The sequence below is a fragment of the Podarcis melisellensis genome, assembly GCF_964234715.1.
Source record: "Podarcis melisellensis genome assembly, chromosome: 2".
Lineage (NCBI taxonomy): Eukaryota > Metazoa > Chordata > Lepidosauria > Squamata > Lacertidae > Podarcis > Podarcis melisellensis.
Window position 1 is genome coordinate 85,990,549 of NC_138529.1, and position 18,043 is coordinate 86,008,591.

At 42.4% G+C, this 18,043-nt stretch overlaps 1 protein-coding gene across 13 annotated transcripts in view; it reads right to left on the minus strand.

Annotated features, from left to right (window-relative positions):
* GRIP2 (glutamate receptor interacting protein 2) overlaps positions 1–18,043 on the minus strand; it is a 355,815-nt gene that overhangs the window by 16,705 nt on the left and 321,067 nt on the right. For all 13 annotated transcript variants that reach the window (XM_081901426.1, XM_081901423.1, XM_081901420.1 and 10 more), the window contains exons 13-17: positions 12,619–12,764; positions 11,833–11,913; positions 5,234–5,297; positions 3,738–3,883; positions 2,507–2,651 (exon numbers count right to left, since the gene is read on the minus strand). In XM_081901426.1, coding sequence (XP_081757552.1) covers positions 2,507–2,651; positions 3,738–3,883; positions 5,234–5,297; positions 11,833–11,913; positions 12,619–12,764 — 582 coding nt within the window. The remainder of the gene's footprint in view (positions 1–2,506; positions 2,652–3,737; positions 3,884–5,233; positions 5,298–11,832; positions 11,914–12,618; positions 12,765–18,043) is intronic.

Consider the following 18,043-nt stretch of genomic DNA (forward strand, 5'->3'; position numbering starts at 1 on the left):
TGTCTGACATCATGATGTCAAGAATACCTGTAAAAAAAATAAATGGGTTGCCATAGCCAATCAGAACAAATGGCAGTGAAGTCAAAGAAGGCACAAGACAGCGATGTCAAATAAGAAAGGGGGGGGTAACATTGCCCCAGAGTAGCAGGCAGAGGAACAAAAATGTGCCAAGCAGCAGAACGTCATCCAAATGTTTGGTGAGGCCAATATTTTGCCTTGTCATTTGTCTGGCTATGGTGAATAGACTAATTTTGATTTGCATTACATAATGTATGGTGCCCATAATAAAAGATATGATTCACCTATGAACACTACAAAACATACAAAACACAGTGAAGATGGTATAAAGCCAGTGTGGTGTAGTGGTTAAGAGTGATAGACTCGTAATCTGGGGAACCAGGTTCGCGTCTCCGCTCCTCCACATGCAGCTGCTGGGTGACCTTGGGCTAGTCATACTTCTCTGAAGTCTCTCAGCCTCACTCACCTCACAGAGTGTTTGTTGTGGGGGAGGAAGGGAAAGGAGAATGTTAGCCGCTTTGAGACTCCTTCGGGTAGTGATAAAGCGGGATATCAAATCCAAACTCTTCTTCTATAAAGAAAGAGTATTCCTCAGGGAAGTGACCCATTCAGTTTGATCCGGGCTTGCTTGACTTTAGTAATTCATCTAAATAGACTGTGAACTACAAGGGGTTGAGTGAGTTTCACCTGACCCTTGGGGTGCTGCACACGGAGACCACAATAATAAAGGCTGCCTTTGCATGACCTAAGTACACCATCCAGCTCACAGGTGGAATTCAAGGTACGGCTCAACTCTGGGTTGTTTTCCAATGGATGCAAAGGCCAATTGTGTCATATCCTGCATTTAGATCACAGTTATTCCATTAAGCTACAGCTGCAACAGACATTCATTTCCTTGCATGCTCTAAATTGCACTACAACTCAAGCATTGGTTAAGTACACAGAGACCAATGGCCGGCCAATTTCAGAATGCTTGCTGTACCCATGTCCATTTTCCTTGTGCTTCTGCTGTTCTAGCCATCAGCTGTGGTAAAATCTCCAAGAATTGTCATTTAAGCATATTTTATCTTCCCATCAGAAGAGTCTGTCTTAGCTACTCCACTCCCTTCCGGGAGTAAATTACTTTTGCTTGCAGATCTCCCAAACAAAAGAACGCTGTCTATTTTCAGTCACAGAAAACAAAAGCTTAGCACACAGAACAGCAATCAGTTTTGGAAATCTTGTTTGTTGGCAGCTTATAAGGATATAATTCAACTTCTTTATATTTTATGCTCTCTCTCCCCCCACCCTGCTTTTTCCTTTGAGTCAGGATTGATTTCTCAACTATCCACTAGAGGTCACTATGGTGCCAGTTTAAATAGCAAAGTTAACTTTATTTCCAAACAGTGGATTAGTGAACTGAAATTATAAAATTCCTCTGTTTTCAATAGCAGCTGAATGGATTGGTATAAATTATGGCTCAAAAATTCTGGGAAGGGAATGTGCATGGACCCAAAGATTCACCTTGTATCTATTTTGTTTTTAAACTGATCCGTTTCCGAATTGCACTATGCTTTTTACACTTCGATCTGCGCTCCATGTTCCGAGCCATTCTGTATAAAGTGAAGTTCTGCGTTCTCCATTCATTACAACTGGGAAATATAAAAAATGGGTGCTGTTTGCAAATACGGCCGCCCCTTCTGAGCAAATGAAGCCTGCCCAATTTCAGAATGATAGTTTCAGGGGTTCTCCTGCAAGGACAGACTTTACCAGTTTGCAGTGACTGCATGTGAATGGGGTGATGGTGGTGGAACAAGGATCCACAGGAAAAACTGAGGTGGGGGGGGAAATGTCATGTACCCCCAACAATTTCACAAGCATGTAAACAAACAGTCCACAAATTACAAGCGGGATAGCTCAGTTGGTTAGGGCATGGTGCTGATAATGCTAAGGTTGCAGGTTCAGTCCCCATATGCTACAGCTACGTATTCGTATATTGCGGGGCGTTGGATTAGATGAGCATCAGGGTCCCTTCCATCTCTATGATTCTAAGGCTATGTGGCTGCACATTTTGAACGCAGCACTCCTGATTGGTTCCTTGCTTGTAACTGTCACACACACACACACACACACACACACACACACACACACCCCTTGCACAAACATATCCACCAATGCATAAACATAATAGCACTGAATATACTACCTGGAAGAAGCTTCACAGTTTCCCCAAGCAACACAAAATTGCCCGTTGGGAGCTCAGAAACTGTGACAGCCATTCAGCACACAAATCTCTCACGTCTCCTCTCAAGATCACGTGCAACCAAGTTCTCTCTCCTCTCTTTCCTTACACGCACAGCCACGTAACTGTGCAGAAAGATCTACACCACCCACGTATGCAGGCTCTATTTAATTCAGTGGTACAAATGAGCAGAAGAGCTTCCCAGTGGATTACACTCGGAGTATCATTCTATCATGCCTGCCCATTAGGATGCAAATTGCAACTCACCTTTCCGCCAGCCCTCGTTTTGTCAGTCCTGAAATGACAATTGGGTCAAAAGGCTCCTCGGTCCCTGAAATAGTGATTCCCAGGGGTCCACCGTATCTCTTTAGCTCCACTGTGTAGATGATAGCACCAGTTGTTTCTTGCTCATCTGTTAGGAGGAAAGGAGGGCTCTGATTATAGAAATCACCCTAAACTAAAGGAACTCCTGAGATTAGTCCTAGATCATCTAGAAGATACAGGCTGATTATAAACTTCCATTAGACCTACTGCTTGTTCTTTCCAGTTATCAAAAAACCCCAGTAACCGCCAAAGAGGATTGTGAAATGATCATTTATTGCTTAATAGCTAGTAACATGTGATTACTAATTTCATTATAATACAGGAAGGAATGAAGTGCATATTTTAATTTTTTTCCTCCCCGCTTCCTACAATTTCCCACGAATTCTAATTGTTATTGATACAAAATACCTTTAACTTGTAGTCACTGATCTAAGTTAATGCATCAATTCGTATTTGTAATTAATTCTGGTATATATGCTTTGATGCAACTTTGCTAATTAATATATCCAGAAACAATTATCTGCGTGTTTATTGCCGTTTGGATTTCAATTTTAAGGAATTGCTGCGTGCCACATGCTGTAATTCAAACAAATATATATCTCAATGCAACCATGTTAAAACAGTTTAAAGATGAAAATGAATAAAAACGATGTCACAAAGAAAAACAATAAGGGAAGGAAAACAGGTGGAATCTGAAAGTATTGGACTGTACATAACTGCATTTATTAGCTAGGCAATTTTGTTTCCATTAATATACCTATGTTTCTAATAAGGCCATTTAGATACTGGTACTCTGTTCAATGCATAAACACTTATTTAATAATGATAAGGAATCTTCAAGGTATGCATCATAGCTGTCAACTTTTCCCTTTTCTTGCGAGGAATCCTATTTGGAATAATGGAATTTCCCTTAAAAAATGGAAAACGTTGACAGCTATGGTATGCATCAAACCTCAAAGTATTTCCTAGCAAAAGAGTAAGTAACTTTTAAGCCTTAAAGTAGGTTTGTAGGCACTTGCTGTGAGCACATGCGCACCAACACATGAATGCACAGGCACATGTACACACTCATTACTTGAATAATGGTTTTCCAGTTTCTCTGCCAGGCTTTTCTTAAGTATTGGAGTGTTTTATTAAAATGGCTCAGAAACAGCTTGATTCAGTGCTTTCGTACCAGAATTATCCTCATCCTTCCTGATCTTCAATTTGACAAGTTCTTCACACTGCTTTAAGATCTGCACCGCATCCTCCATTGAGCAATTGTCGAGTCGGATATTATCAATGGCTAACAGCTTGTCTCCGGGCTCTAAGGTGCCAGTCCTGTGAGCAATGGGAGGAAAAACAAGCCTGTGTTTAACACATTCCAAATAGCTGCATACTTAGTTCTTCTCCAAGAGCTGTTGCAGTACTGTGAGTGGTATGGCAACTCTTCTGCAGAAGAGAATTTGCCCAGGTTAATGATTAAAAAAAGACAAGATATTTCTGCATAGAAACAGGTTCAAATAACTAAAATCCAGCCTGAGAATACACCTCATTATTAGCAATTCCCTCAACTGGTGAAAGTTAGGCAGCCTTTCAACATTTCAATTGGGGTACCTTAAATAAGTGAGAAAATAAAAAAACGAGTCACAGGTAAATGTGAAGGAAGCTGGTGTCAAGAAAGTGTTTTGTGAATTACAGTTTTTTCCATACATCATGAAAGGACATAGGGAGGTGCTGTTATTGGCTGTCCTCATCTCTCATGGTGCGTCATCCAGAGCAGAGGTAGCTAACTTGTTGCCCGACAGATGCTTGACCACAACTCCCATCAGCCCTGATCACTGGCTTTGCTGGCTGGGGCTGATGGGAGTTGTAGTCCAACTACATCTGGAAGCCTCCATGTTGGCTACGTCAAAATAATATAGACCAGTTTATACTGTGTGTAACTCAGAGAGCAAACTCTTAAGGCATGCATGTTCTACTTTTATATAACAAGGCAGTGCTGGCAACACTGCTTGTACTGGAATCAAGTAGGCTTAAGTGAGATTCCAGGAGTCAGTATGCTTATAAAATACTAATTTATTAAAGCCAGCACTGTACTCTAATTAGACCTACTTCTATACTGAGGCCAAAGGAAATGTCAGGCCATGGCACACCTTGTGAATAACTTCAGCAAGTCTAATTACGCACAGGAGGAGAATATGCAAACATCTGTGAACTTCGGAAGACATGGAAAATGTTTGGTGTTACAGTTCATTGGTCCTGATGTTTGGGAAGGAGCCATCGCTTGGAGGAAGAACGCACATACTTTGCACAATGAACGTCCCAGTTCAACCCCCAACATCTTAAGCTGAAAAGATCTCGGGAGGCTGGACTAGGAAAGAGCTTTTCTGTTGCCTTCAGGCCCTGCTTGCTGGCTTCTTATAGGCATCTGGTTGGACACTGTATGAACAGGACGTTGGATTGGATAGGGTGATCCAGCAGGGCTTTTCTTATGCTTATTCTTTGTATCTCTGACATCTATTTTTCCTCTCCTCATTCTTCTTATATTCTTAGAACTACAGATAGTCAGAGCAGACAATATGCTGGCTTGGAAGTCTGAACCAATATAAGGGTCTTCATATGTCTTAACTGGGTTCAGCTGATTTAGTGTCTGAGACTTGTAAGTGGAAAATTAGATTCTTCACTTACCTGTGTGCTACACTTCCCTTCTTGATATCAGAGATAATTAAAGGCTCCCCAGACTTTCTGCTTGCTGTTGTGAGAGAGATACCAGAGTCAAAACTCAATCTGTACCTCTAGGATAATCTTTAGCATTACACTAACTTCACAAAGTAGGCATTATACAAGTCTTTAGAGTTCAAAATTGAATGGAAGATTCATGCTGAGAAAGCCTAACACTTGGCCTAAAGTTTATTAAGCATTGGCATTGACAGGCACTTTAAGAACAACACATTTCTACACACTTATCCCCAAACAGGAGATTTCTTTCTGGCCTTTCATAGCATCATGATTATGGCAACAATATAAGCCCATGTGGTGCAATGGTTAGACTGCAGGACCCCCAGGCTTGAATCCCCAATCAGCTGTGGAGAGTAGGAGGGGGGGAGAACTGCCACAACTTGATTTATCTTATGATCAAACAACTGAGTTGTATTCACAGAGACCAATGACCTGGACAAGAAAAGAGTAAGAAGGCATCGATTTCTGTTCAGACCCTTGTTTCGTCTCATGCAGCACTGCTTCTGCTCCACTGCAGTTTGACTGCCAACAGAAGCTATACAATTCCTCTCATGAATTGTCTGATACAGTAGAATCTTACATAATTCATTACGTGGTTAATTTATCATCACGTTACTCCACACCATTTATTTAAACACAAATACCATTCATTTCAATGCAAAGGAAATGCAATGCAACTCGGGGAGGGGAAGTTATCGATTATGCATCATTTGCGGACTGAAAAGAACAAGAGAAGCAAATATTGATCATATTTGCTGGCCTGATTTCTGCTCCAGACGTGGGACGAATAAGCAAAAAGAAGCTATTTCCATTCCCGTCAGAATCCTCCAACATCCCTAACAAAGGGTGAGCACAGATGGCTCCAGAAAAACTAGGCTTGGGAAGCAAAGGGGTGGCAAGAACCATTATTAGGAGAGCAATAAATAAATCAAAGTGACCAAAAGCTGGAGAGGTGGTGAATGGGAGTAAGAGGAAATACTGTGGAACACCTACCACCCTTCAGCTATCTTTGATGGTGCAACCTTTTCCTTCTCCTGGGGCAGGAGTATCACAGCAGACAGATCCACAAAGATAGCTAAGAGTAAAGGGGGGCAGAGCAGGTGTCCTAGAGATTCCACATACAACAAGATGATGTACCCATAGAGTAGGGATGGGGAACATTTTCCAGCACAACGTTCCCTTGCAAGCAACCTTTCAGAGGCTGCATGCTAGTTGTGGGGAATGCCAGAGATAAAAGTGGATGGAGCAACACATGTGAATATTATCTTTGCACAGCAGGCTGCGTTCCAGTCACACAAAATCCAGAGGTTCCAACACATATGTCCACCCATTGCGTCCTCCCTCCAGGCAAGCAGCAGGCACTATCACAGCTCACGGACAGATCCCAAGCAGGCCTGAGGGCCACGTTCAATCCATTGGCCTGAAGTCCCCCCAGCCCTGTCACATAGGACTGTAGAGGGAATCCAAGAGTACGGCTTCTTGCCAGGAAGCATTTCACTTCATTATCTTTTTCTCAGCCACATCTGATTGTGGGCAGACCAGGACATCCAATACCTGTTTAAAACTAAGGGCATTTTTACCATAGAAATAGTATAGAGGGAGATAACAAGAATCAGTTCCAAAGCTGTTCAGATCTTTCTCCTGTTTTTTAACTTCCTAGTTGAACAAATTCACCTCTATTGAATAATATAAAAATTCAATTAGTCAGTACCTATGCATAGTCCTAGAGGGACGCGGGTGGTGCTGTGGGTTAAACCACAGAGCCTAGGACTTGCTGATCAGAAGGTCGGCAGTCCGAATCCCCAAGGCGGAGTGAGCTCCCGTTGCTCGGTCCCTGCTCCTGCCAACCTAGCAGTTCAAAAGCACGTCAAAGTGCAAGTAGATCAATAGGTACCGCTCTAGCGGGAAGGTAAACGGCGTTTCCATGCGCTGCTCTGGTTCACCAGAAGCGGCTTAGTCATGCTGGCCACATGACCCGGAAGCTGTACGCCGGCTCCCTCAGCCAGTAAAGTGAGATGAGAGCCACAACCCTAGAGTCGGCCACGACTGGACCTAATGGTCAGGGGTCCCTTTACCTTTACCTTTATGCATAGTCCAATCAACCATTATTAGATCATATCAGCAATGGTAGAAGTAGGCAGAAAGGTCTAGCACTGCAATTCTCTACACATGTACTCAGAAGTATAGCTGGCCGAGTCCAATGGATCTTACTCCCAGCCATTTCCGAGCACTTATTAAGGTTAACTTGTTGAAGGGCTCTTACAGATAGCAGAGGCATAAAATAATTCAACTCTCCATGAAGTGGCCTTGTAATTGCCCCAAACAACACTTCTCTCATCAAAGTTAGACATGCACACTAGGCCTACATTTGTCCTGGTACAACACACATTATTGCTGAATGCAGCAACCCACTCACTAATAAGCACAAAAGAAGATACCATCAGAGAAGAAATAATTCGGTCTCTGGAGTTGGTTTGTCGATGGCAAAATTTGAATTACGCTTTTCAAAACAGGCTTAATGATATTTAATTTGGATGTAGCAACATAGGTCTAGGAAGCTGTGCTGCATACCGGTAATTAAAAGAATTTCCAGCCCAGAATTCAGCAGAACTGGTAACAATTCAATTTGCTTTAAATAGTCACATATAATTAGAACACTTTACAAAAAAAAAAAAAGCTTAATAATATTAAACAAGGCAAACTCTCCTCTTAAAAGTAATTCAGTATCGTACTGATTGTTCTATGATGCTCCTCCCAATATGCAAATTATACAAACTAATTTAGGGGACTACTGATCAGCAGTCAATTAATATTCAATTAACCCTACTAGATCTTATTAGCCAAATTAAATTCTCGTGGGCGAGCGCCACCTTTTCCTGTTCACCACTCAGGTTTTCTTTCAGCTGGCCTTTTAATCCAATGCTGAAATTAGAATGGGCTTGCTTTGTTTTTAATTCATGGAGCCATTATATGCAGCTCAGGCTTATTATTTGGCAATTCATATTAAAGGCTTCATGTATATCTCCATTCTATTCTACTAGAACTCCGCCATGCCTTCTTGAGTTGTGAATGAAAATGACATTGTCCTTGTTTCCCATGGTGCTATGTACTAGAGCAGGGGTAGGAAACCATTTTGGCCTGGCAGGCAGATCCCACTCCCATAGGTCATTTCTTACAGGTGGGTGGGGCAACCTGCCTGTCAATCACTAGGTGTTGTTATGACATCAGATGATTGACAGGTAAGTTGTCTCGCCCTCTTGTAAAAGTCCATTGCGCAATGCTTGAGAACCACCGTGTAAGGGACTTTACAGGCTTTCTGCTTGGAACTTGGCATAGCTCTGTCAGTAGAGAATGAGACTCTTAACCTCAAGAGTCGTGGGTTTGAGCCCCACATTGGGGGGAAAGATTCCTGCATTGCAGGGGGTTGGACTAGATTGGCCCTTGCGGTCCCTTCAAACTCTATGGTGCTATGACTTTCCCAAGTGCAAAGCGCAGTACTATCAAAGCTGTCTTCTGCAGGGATCAGCTGTACCACTGAGCACCCCATGGCTTGTCAGGTTGCCCAGACTGACAAACTGAAGTTATTCAACATAACAAACTGCGGCTATCCAAGAGTAGAAGCTAAAGCTTGCAGACTTTTGGTCACACAGAAGGAAAGAGAAGGGAGTCAGTCTGGAAGAAGGCTAGCTTTGTTCACATCTTGCTAAACCAAAATTCAGTGTGATGTCTGAATGCAGCCTATATGATTGAGGCTCACCATCCCACCAATTGCTAACTACAGGCTAATCACCTGTTTGGAATTATAATTTCTTTTTTAAAAAGAAACTTCCTTATATAATGCTTCATTGCACCAGAAGACTCACGTGTACGTATGTCTGCGTATGTATGGCTTCTGATCCAAAGTTTCACTGTAGTCTGAGTCTGAGGCTTAGAAGTTAAAATATCCCCCGCAGAAGAAATATGGAGAAACCTCAATCAAACACTCTCTTTCTTAGGTATTACTACATTAAACACGCTTAGCTTTGTGACATTTCTGCAGATCAATAACCAGGCATTTTGACAACAGAAATGCAAGCTGTTCTCAAACCATCTTGATACTATTTCACAAGCTACCCTTCCTGCGCCCTGTTCGCCTTCATTGTTGCAGCTGGCAAGTAAAGAGATCTCAGTCTTGCTAGTAACGGCACCAATTGAGCCCACAACTCGGCCAGCTGGCCACCTCTGTATGGATCACAGTATTCACACTAAGGGGCATTTAAGGGTGATTCCACGTTTTGAGGGTACCAGCTCATGTCTCAGCACAACAAAAGAGGAAGGATGTTCAACATTCTTATTTACTTTTCCTGATTCATAGGCATGCTCCCACAATATCTGCAGGGAGCCTGTCTACTTCTGCTTTATGGTATGATAGATGAAGTGTCTCAAAACACATGTCCATTTTGTGTTTTTAATAGGATGCATAATGACTTGGACTGGGAAATTATTCCCCTCAGAGGAGCTTGAGCACATAACTCACATGCACCAGTGACTCTGCCAGTTATAAAACACCTTCTACTATTGATTGAGACAAAGCAGCATTTGGGAAATGTGTAATTAAACAAAGTCTAATACAGCTATGAAGCCACATCTCAGAAACAAAGTGTTCATAAGGGTTTGTGGGGGGAGAGAGATGATTTAAAAAAGCCGTGAGAACTCAAGGATAGCTGAGGAACACAAATATACACAGGACAAAATACATTTCAGGTCTGAATTAGAAAAGAGGAGCAGTCAGCATAAAAATCTACTACTACTAGAATACTTCTGTAGAATCCATTAACTTAAGACAGGGTTTATAAATTAAACATTGTTCTAGCAGGATATTCCTTTCAAGCTCTCCTCCAAATCCTGAATACAGAACAGAACAATTCACAAAGCTATTTCTGAGGAGGGTTAAATTCCGCTTCACATACTACCAATGTACATGTGTTGAAAGTCTCCCCTGTCTGTGGTAGTAAGATCAGGGCTTCTAACATGGTTTTCAGTGCTAGTCTTAAAACCACAGTCTTTTCACATAAAAATCTACTCCTGGTGTTCCTCCCCTCCAAGTTTTGTTGGTTTCAGCTGCCTCAGACTGCAATCTTAAACACACTGACCTAGGAATAAATCCCACTGAACTCAATGGAGCTTACTTCTGAGTCGATATGCATAGGATTGCGCTTTAATTTACGAAGGAGGAAAAGGACTTACTGACATTGCTATTACTAAACTGTTTAGTGTCAACCACAAATCATTTGGTGAGATCACAGATCCTTTTCAACCTTGTGCCAACTCCTGAGGTAGATTCTACCACATGGTAAAACGTAGACCCAAATGAAAAAAGTTTTCATCACATTGAAAGGAAACATATGAATTGATCTTGACCTGCTTACAAGTTCAAAATATTTTGTAAAACTTACACAGTACAGGAAGAGTTTTAATGATGATTAGACAAAATGATGTCTTGCAAGATGTAACCCTCTCAAGCAATCCTCGGAGAAGCTATTTTAACTAAGACTTTAATTAAAGTATTTGAATTAGAGTATTCCAGCTGAGGCCAGAATAGGCACATTACATATTACATAACTTATTTTAAAAGGACCAGTTGTTTACTCCACTTACTGCAAAACTCAGCAAGTATCTGTTTTGCAGCAAGTATCACATGCTTTGATCACCTGCACTTGACATACCATCATTAGTTACATTATTGTTTCTTAATTGTTTCATAATTATGTTCATATTCACAAAAGCCCTATGATGCCAGCCACTATTGGTTCCATTTTATAGTCAAGAGGTGGTGATGTAGCTATGGCTATTTAGTTTTATTTTTAAGTATGCACTCATCTGGAATTTGAATATTAAATATAATGGTCACAACACTAGATGCAGCCAGGAACTAAGCTGATGTAATTCTACTAAGATGCTTTGACTGATTTAAGTGTGAACTTTGGATAAATATCAAAATGTGAAACTATTAGGATTTTTTGAAATTACTAATTTTTGGAATAAAAAGGTAAAGGGACCCCTGACCATTAGGTCCAGTCACGGCCGACTCTGGGGTTGCGGCGCTCATCTCGCTTTATTGGCCGAGGGAGCCGGCATACAGCTTCCGTGCATGTGGCCAGCATGACTAAGCCGCTTCTGGTGAACCAGAGCAGTGCACGGAAATGCCGTTTCCCTTCCCGCCAGAGCGGTACCTATTTATCTACTTGCACTTGATGTGCTTTTGAACTGCTAGGTTAGCAGGAGCTGGCACCAAGCAACGGGAGCTCACCCCGTCGTGGGGATTCGAACCGCCGACCTTCTGATTGGCAAGTCCTAGGCTCTGTGGGTTCACCCACAGCACCACCCGCATCCCATATCTTTTGGAATACTGAGTTTATAAATAAAAAGCAGTGACACCCACAGCATTTTGCAGCAGTTGCCGCTTGAAACTATTTTCAAGGGGCAGCACCACACATATGGTGGACCTGGAGAAAACCTGACATGAATACAACTTCTAAGTAAGCAGCTGTAACCTGAGCCATACTTACAGCTGATAGTAATCCCAAGCTCCACACCTCTTTTCTTGGGTAGCTTCACGTGAAAGGTACCACTGCTGGGAATGACCGATTCTGTAGAACCAAGAAGATTAGACAAGAAAGGATAATGCAGTTCCACATTGCTTTGCTGAGCTGTGCTGCCTCGCTCACAACTTGTGAAGATAAATTGTGGGAGCACACAGCTAAGAGCTATTTCAAATATCCCATCCCTAACACAAAGATGGTATTTGAAGAGGAGATCATAGTATTAATTAATTCACTTATTTCCATCCCAGACTTCCTGCCAAAGGAGCCCTGGGTAGCCAACACATAAATGGTAAAACAATTAAAACATCTAAAAACATCTACCAGGTATTTTGTGTATGTGTGTGTGTGTGTGTGCGTGTGTGCATGTGTGTATATGTGTGTGTGGGTGTGTGTGGGTGGGTGGGTGGAAAGTATGTTCTCTGCCATTGGGCCACAGTCCCTCTCCTAGTTAAGTTCCACTAAAGTTGCAATACCACTGATGGTATGCTTGAGGCTTTCCCAAAGGCTGTTCCAAAAGTATACTGAAGCGATGCTAGAAGCTTGAGGGAAACCCTCTGTTTCTAGCTGCAAGAAGGAGTACTTGCTAAGAAACAACTGAGTTCATGAGCCTGATCTAATTTCTCAACTGCTGAAAACAACCTGGTGCTGCCTCCAAAATCCATTAAATCTGCAGTTTTAAGACATTGTCTGAAGACAAAGAAGCACCATTAAAAGGGAGTTTGGGGCTGTATCAAACAATTGTTTCCATACCTGCTACATCAAATTCAATCTCCAGCACAACCTTGTTAGTAAGTGCTGCATCCCGCAAGAGCTGGTTGGCTTCTTCCATTGTCCCATCTTCTGTTGCAATGCTGTTGATGGAAAGCACCCTATCTCCAACTTGCAGAAGGCCACACCTGCAGTCCAGAGTGGAGGAAAAACATGGGAGAGATCAGGAAAGGCAAGAGACTCATAGAGACCCTCAGGCTCCTTTTTCAAAGACGCCAGTCAGAGCAGTAATAAAGGTGGGAAACCAGAGTATGAGGCACTGGTGGGGATCCTCAGCCCCCCAGGCCTCTCTATGTTTGGTCACTGGGACTCTCCCCAAGCGACACCCCAGGCCATGCTACAAGCAAGCTGGCTCCACACCTTGGAGTACTTTTGCCTGGCTGGAAAGTGATAATGATGTCTCTTGCTCGCCTGGAGGGAGGGACGTGCCTGTGTGTATGCAAAACCCCTGACTTCTGTGTGGCTTGAATGCAGCTTCTTGTACAAAGCTATGAATCACATTTATCACTCCACCCACTGTTGCTTCTGGCCACACCCACTACTAGGAGGTGCCCCACCCCCGAAGAATGTCGATAAGGGAATGTGCCCCTTTGGCTGAAGAGGTCCCCCATTCCTGGTGTGAAGTTCTGAGATGCCCCAACAGAACACAGAATCATCTTTGCACATGGATGATGGAGCCTGACATGTTTTGGAGAATTTTAAGAATTGTTCTGCAAATTAATGCCAGCTCCTGCTGAAATTGTTTCTATTCTTAGATTAAACATCTTCCTGACACCATATATATATATATATATATATATATATATATATATATATATTGTGTGTGTGTGTGCGTACATATCATGTATCTCACTACAACTAAGATCAAAGCTGTATTGAAGACAGAAAAACTGAGAGGTGCCCTTGCTCTGAAACCATGTCTAATGCTACAAAAGTCACATTAAGCATGCCGGAGCCCACTGGCGCCCAGACTAATGGCACTGAACTTACACACTGCTCTGATTAATATGTGGGTAATAGCACAAGCTACAAGTCTGTGGGTTCACCTCAATGTCTCAACAAATTGGGTAATCATTTATCCCTTGTAATTTCCTCTCTTGAAGCCAAATACACATGGGTGCTGCTTAACAGTGCTGAAAAGCCAATATTATTATAAGACACAATTCCAGGATTGCCTTGGCATGCACTTGGCATAAGGCAACTGCTGCTTGGTGTTTTGCAACAACTAACTCCGATGTTAAGGGAGAGCAAGGAGGAGTCAAGCAACAGGCAGGGCACAGCAAGAAATGAAGAGAAAATAAAAACTGTTGAGCAAAAAGGATCTGGGTATGAAACAAGACATCAATCTGTTAATTGTCATTTATGTACTGACACCATGGTGGCATACAACAAATTTAATGAATGAGCTCTGAGGCTTTCCCCAACCCTCTGGAACAGATTTGTGGATGGTGTGGGTATAGGTGAGGGAGAAGTAGTTCAGTTGTGTGAGCAAAGGTTGTTCCATTCATGCAGTCACTTAGTTGCCTTAATCCAGAGGTTCTTATTTTCTGGTTAAAGAGACAACAGTCACACTCCTCCCTTTTCATAAACTCCCTTCTGTCCAGTAGTTATTATGAATGGCTGGAGAAGTATTTGAGGAATTGCAGAAGCTGCTCTTTTTATCAATTTGAGATGTTTCTAAAGTATCCATCCAGGACTGCGAAGGATCCATTACTTTAACTGCTATTTTTATAACCACTGCACCGTGCTTCTAGGCAATATCGTCAAACCATCTTGTGGAGTACAGATAAGTAGGAGAAAGCCGGTTATATATATATATTAACATCCTTTTGCTCTATGCATTAGATAGTTTTAATAAGCCGAGTCAAAAGCTTTTTATCTCTCTTATTAGTAGACTGAACAGAGTTAACAGGATGTTTCACACTCAAATCTTGCAGGTTTATAAAATTTTGTGACATGAAACCATGATCGCCTAACAAAGGCACTGGCATGAGATGCCACAGTTAACTTCTTCAAAAGTAAATTCAGAATTCAAACCAATGAATTCCCCTCTGCCCCCGGCTTGGCCTCCCTTTGCTGTACTAGACTCATGGAAAACATGAGCCCAACCAAGTCCTACTTTTCTGTGATCCCGGGGAATTTGAGACCGACCACTCCCTTTCAATTTCATAATAATAATGGCTTGTATACCCAGAGGTTCTCAAGTGCAAAGTTCATGGGAACGAATGTGCATGAAGCACTTGCCATTGTTACAGGGACACTCTGAAAATGTGACCAGCTCTTGTGAAAAAATGCTTTGGTTAGTTTTTTAATCAAGCATTTGGCTTCCTCTTCCTTTGTTGTTTCCAGTTCTTTCACTAAGGCTTTTGTGGAATCCATAAAATTAAAAGAACACACACAAACTGAGACTTTTGAGGACTATATTCATAGGAGCCTTACGCTAGCAACAGTGGCTCAACGTGCATTCCACATGTAACAGTGGGAAGTTGCGCTTGTGTGATGGGTGGGACAAATTGCAGCCTTTTTTATTTCTTAAAGAAAGGCAACATTCAATAAAATAAAATTAAAATAATAGTTCATGCAAAGTCAGGGTCCTGCTGTGGAGATGCGACGGGGGAAACTTACTAGTGCTTTAGCTGAGATTCCTGCATTGCAGAGGGTTGGACCAGATGATCCTTGGGATCCCTTCCAACTCTACAGTTCTGTGATTCTATTAATGAAGAGCTACTTGATGAGCCAATTGCATAAGTGGCACCTGAAACGCTACAAGTCATGTACATTAAAAATAAATAGCAAAAGGCAATTTTTATTTCTGCTGGATAATGGTACAGAGCAGCGGTTCTCAACCTGTGGGTCCCCAGATGTTGTTGGACTACAACTCCCATCATCCCTGACCACTGGTCATGCTGGTTCTCTTCTACCATGGATTGGAAAGAAGGTGGGAAGGGGATTTCAAGTGAGGAAATGAAATCCAGAATGGCCAGGGAAAGCTCTTGTTTTTATTTAAAAACGCAAGCTGTTAGGGCAAAGGGTATCTAGTTTGGCCCTTGCTTGCAAGCTTGCAGCAAGAAATAATTGCACTTTTAAGGTGCTTCTGGTTGGGAAAGGGGCCGGGGGATAGGCCTTTTCTTCTTCAAAAAGGGCAGCCACACAGTCCTTCCAACTGGACAACAGATGGGACGCAAATTAATTTCTAAAGATAGCAGGAAAAATAAGATGGCGAGCCTCCTCTCTTTACTAACTGGAAGGCACACTAAATTAGTTCTAACCACAGCCTCATCGTTGCAAGCAATGACCTGAAACAAAGGTACCCTTGAGGAGAAAGGAATCAAATGGCCTCTGTTTGGGCTCTCAGTGGTTACCCAGCAGCAGGAGCATTTCTCGCTCTGTGGTCATCTCTGAATTACCTCACATAATATACATTCTGGCCTGTTACATGTAAGCGAAGTCAAGGGGAGAGGAAGTGGTGGCAAAAGAATTAAGGGCCTATTACTATAGCACAACTGAAACAAAATGGGAGCCATATGTGTGGTGGGCTGAGGTAAAAAATCACCTCCAGTCAAAACATATTAGCCTCTTTACCAAGATTAGGGCATAGTTCCACGTAACGTAAACTGTGTTTTGAAAGCACACCCTGCGTTATCAGAGGCTCTACATGCTTTTGGTGAGAGGCTGTCGCTCGGCAGCAAAAGACGTGCTTTGAAGCCACTTCCAGTTAAATAGATAGCACTAGGTTACATGGAGCAAGAGCTCCACTGACTTGCCCCGGCAAGCTTTCGTCCTTGCTGTAGTGAGCGTGATTAATGTTCAGAGCTGGGGAAGGAGCCGAGGGGCTGCCTGCACCGCTTTGGAGGTGATCCAAATGCTTTAGTGGGACCACATGACTGTGGAGATGACTCCATGCTCAGGAAAGGGCAGTAGGACTCATCTGCCTTGCGCTCTGCTTTGGAGAGACTCCAAGCACCTCAGGAGCACCATGTGAAACAGATGAGTTCCAGTCTTCCTCCTGAGCCACCGCAAGCCTCATGCTGCAAGTTGGAAGTGATATGATCACCTCTGAAGCTCAATGAGGCATTGTGTAAAACAATACCCCCTCCCCTATATTGGACAACCAAAACGGGAAAACATCTGGATGAACTGATAGATCAAGCAAGCTGAATGGCAGCGTCATAATTCCCCATCAAAACTGGTGAGCAGAAACTGCATCTGACTCTGGGCGAGAAATAAGGGTTAGCATCTTGCTATAGAACGGAGGTGTGTGGCGACCCCTAATTTATGTGTGCTCCTACATTTTATGATTCTGATGGTTTAGGCAGAGGTTCTGTTTTGCTAAATAGATTTATAGATATTTATTTCTTTGATAGTGTCTGTATGGTTTCGTCATGGCCTTTGGCTAGTACAATAAAGCTTATCTACTACCACTATAGAACGGGATGGGGAACTGATGACACTCCAGTTCTTGCTGGACTCCAATTCCCATCATTCCTGACCATTGGCCATGCAGATGGGAGTTGGAGTCCAACAAAGATGCAAAGAGCCATGGGTTCCCCATACTTCCTGCTGATGTACAAATCAGAAATGTCTAGTGTTGACTCCCGAGGTGCACAAAGACTCAGGGGAGCCTCGGTTGTGTGATCCAGAAATTCTCAGAACTCCTCTTATATCTACATTTTGATTCTATTACACTTTGATTTTATTTTTCCTCTCTATGATTTGACAATGCTTGCGTCTGCTACTGCTTTTTGGCTACCAATTATAAACAATATGACATTATTAAAATTATTAAAAAGAAAAAGAGGAGGTAGAATAAGTGTTCATATTCTGACTAGGAGGGGAGAATTTGAAGTGGAGACTCAATGAAGTATCTTGAAAGGAAATATTCAGTTTTCTCATTCAGCTAGCATAAGCTGAGAAATGGGCCTGTTTACCTCCCCCTTCTCAAAATGACAGCCTTTTAAATTCAAACATTTGCTGTCTTCACACTGACCACCACGCATGAATAGTGACTGCCAGAACAAGCTCTCTGCACTGTGCATAAAATTGGGTCAACAGATTTGTTTCCATAGGCAGAAATGTGTGCAATGCTCGTACACATAATGGCATCCGTACTGAATTGGAGGCCACAGTCAAGGGATGCTAGCATTGAAGGTGAAGAAGAAAACTGACCTCCTGGAGGTGGGATGAGTTCAACAGCAAAGCTGGAGGCATCAAAAAGGGTTTTAAATAGCATGCACACATGTTTCTTTTAATATGGAGCTCCTTCCCTTGCTTATGCATCGGGGAGCATGAGGGGAAAGCCAGAATGAGTTTCTGTTAAATGCACTGATTTTTTTATGACAAAATTACAACACTCTCCACCCTCAAAAGGGGCAGAGAAGAAGACACAGTCTGGGAAACCCCAGAGTAA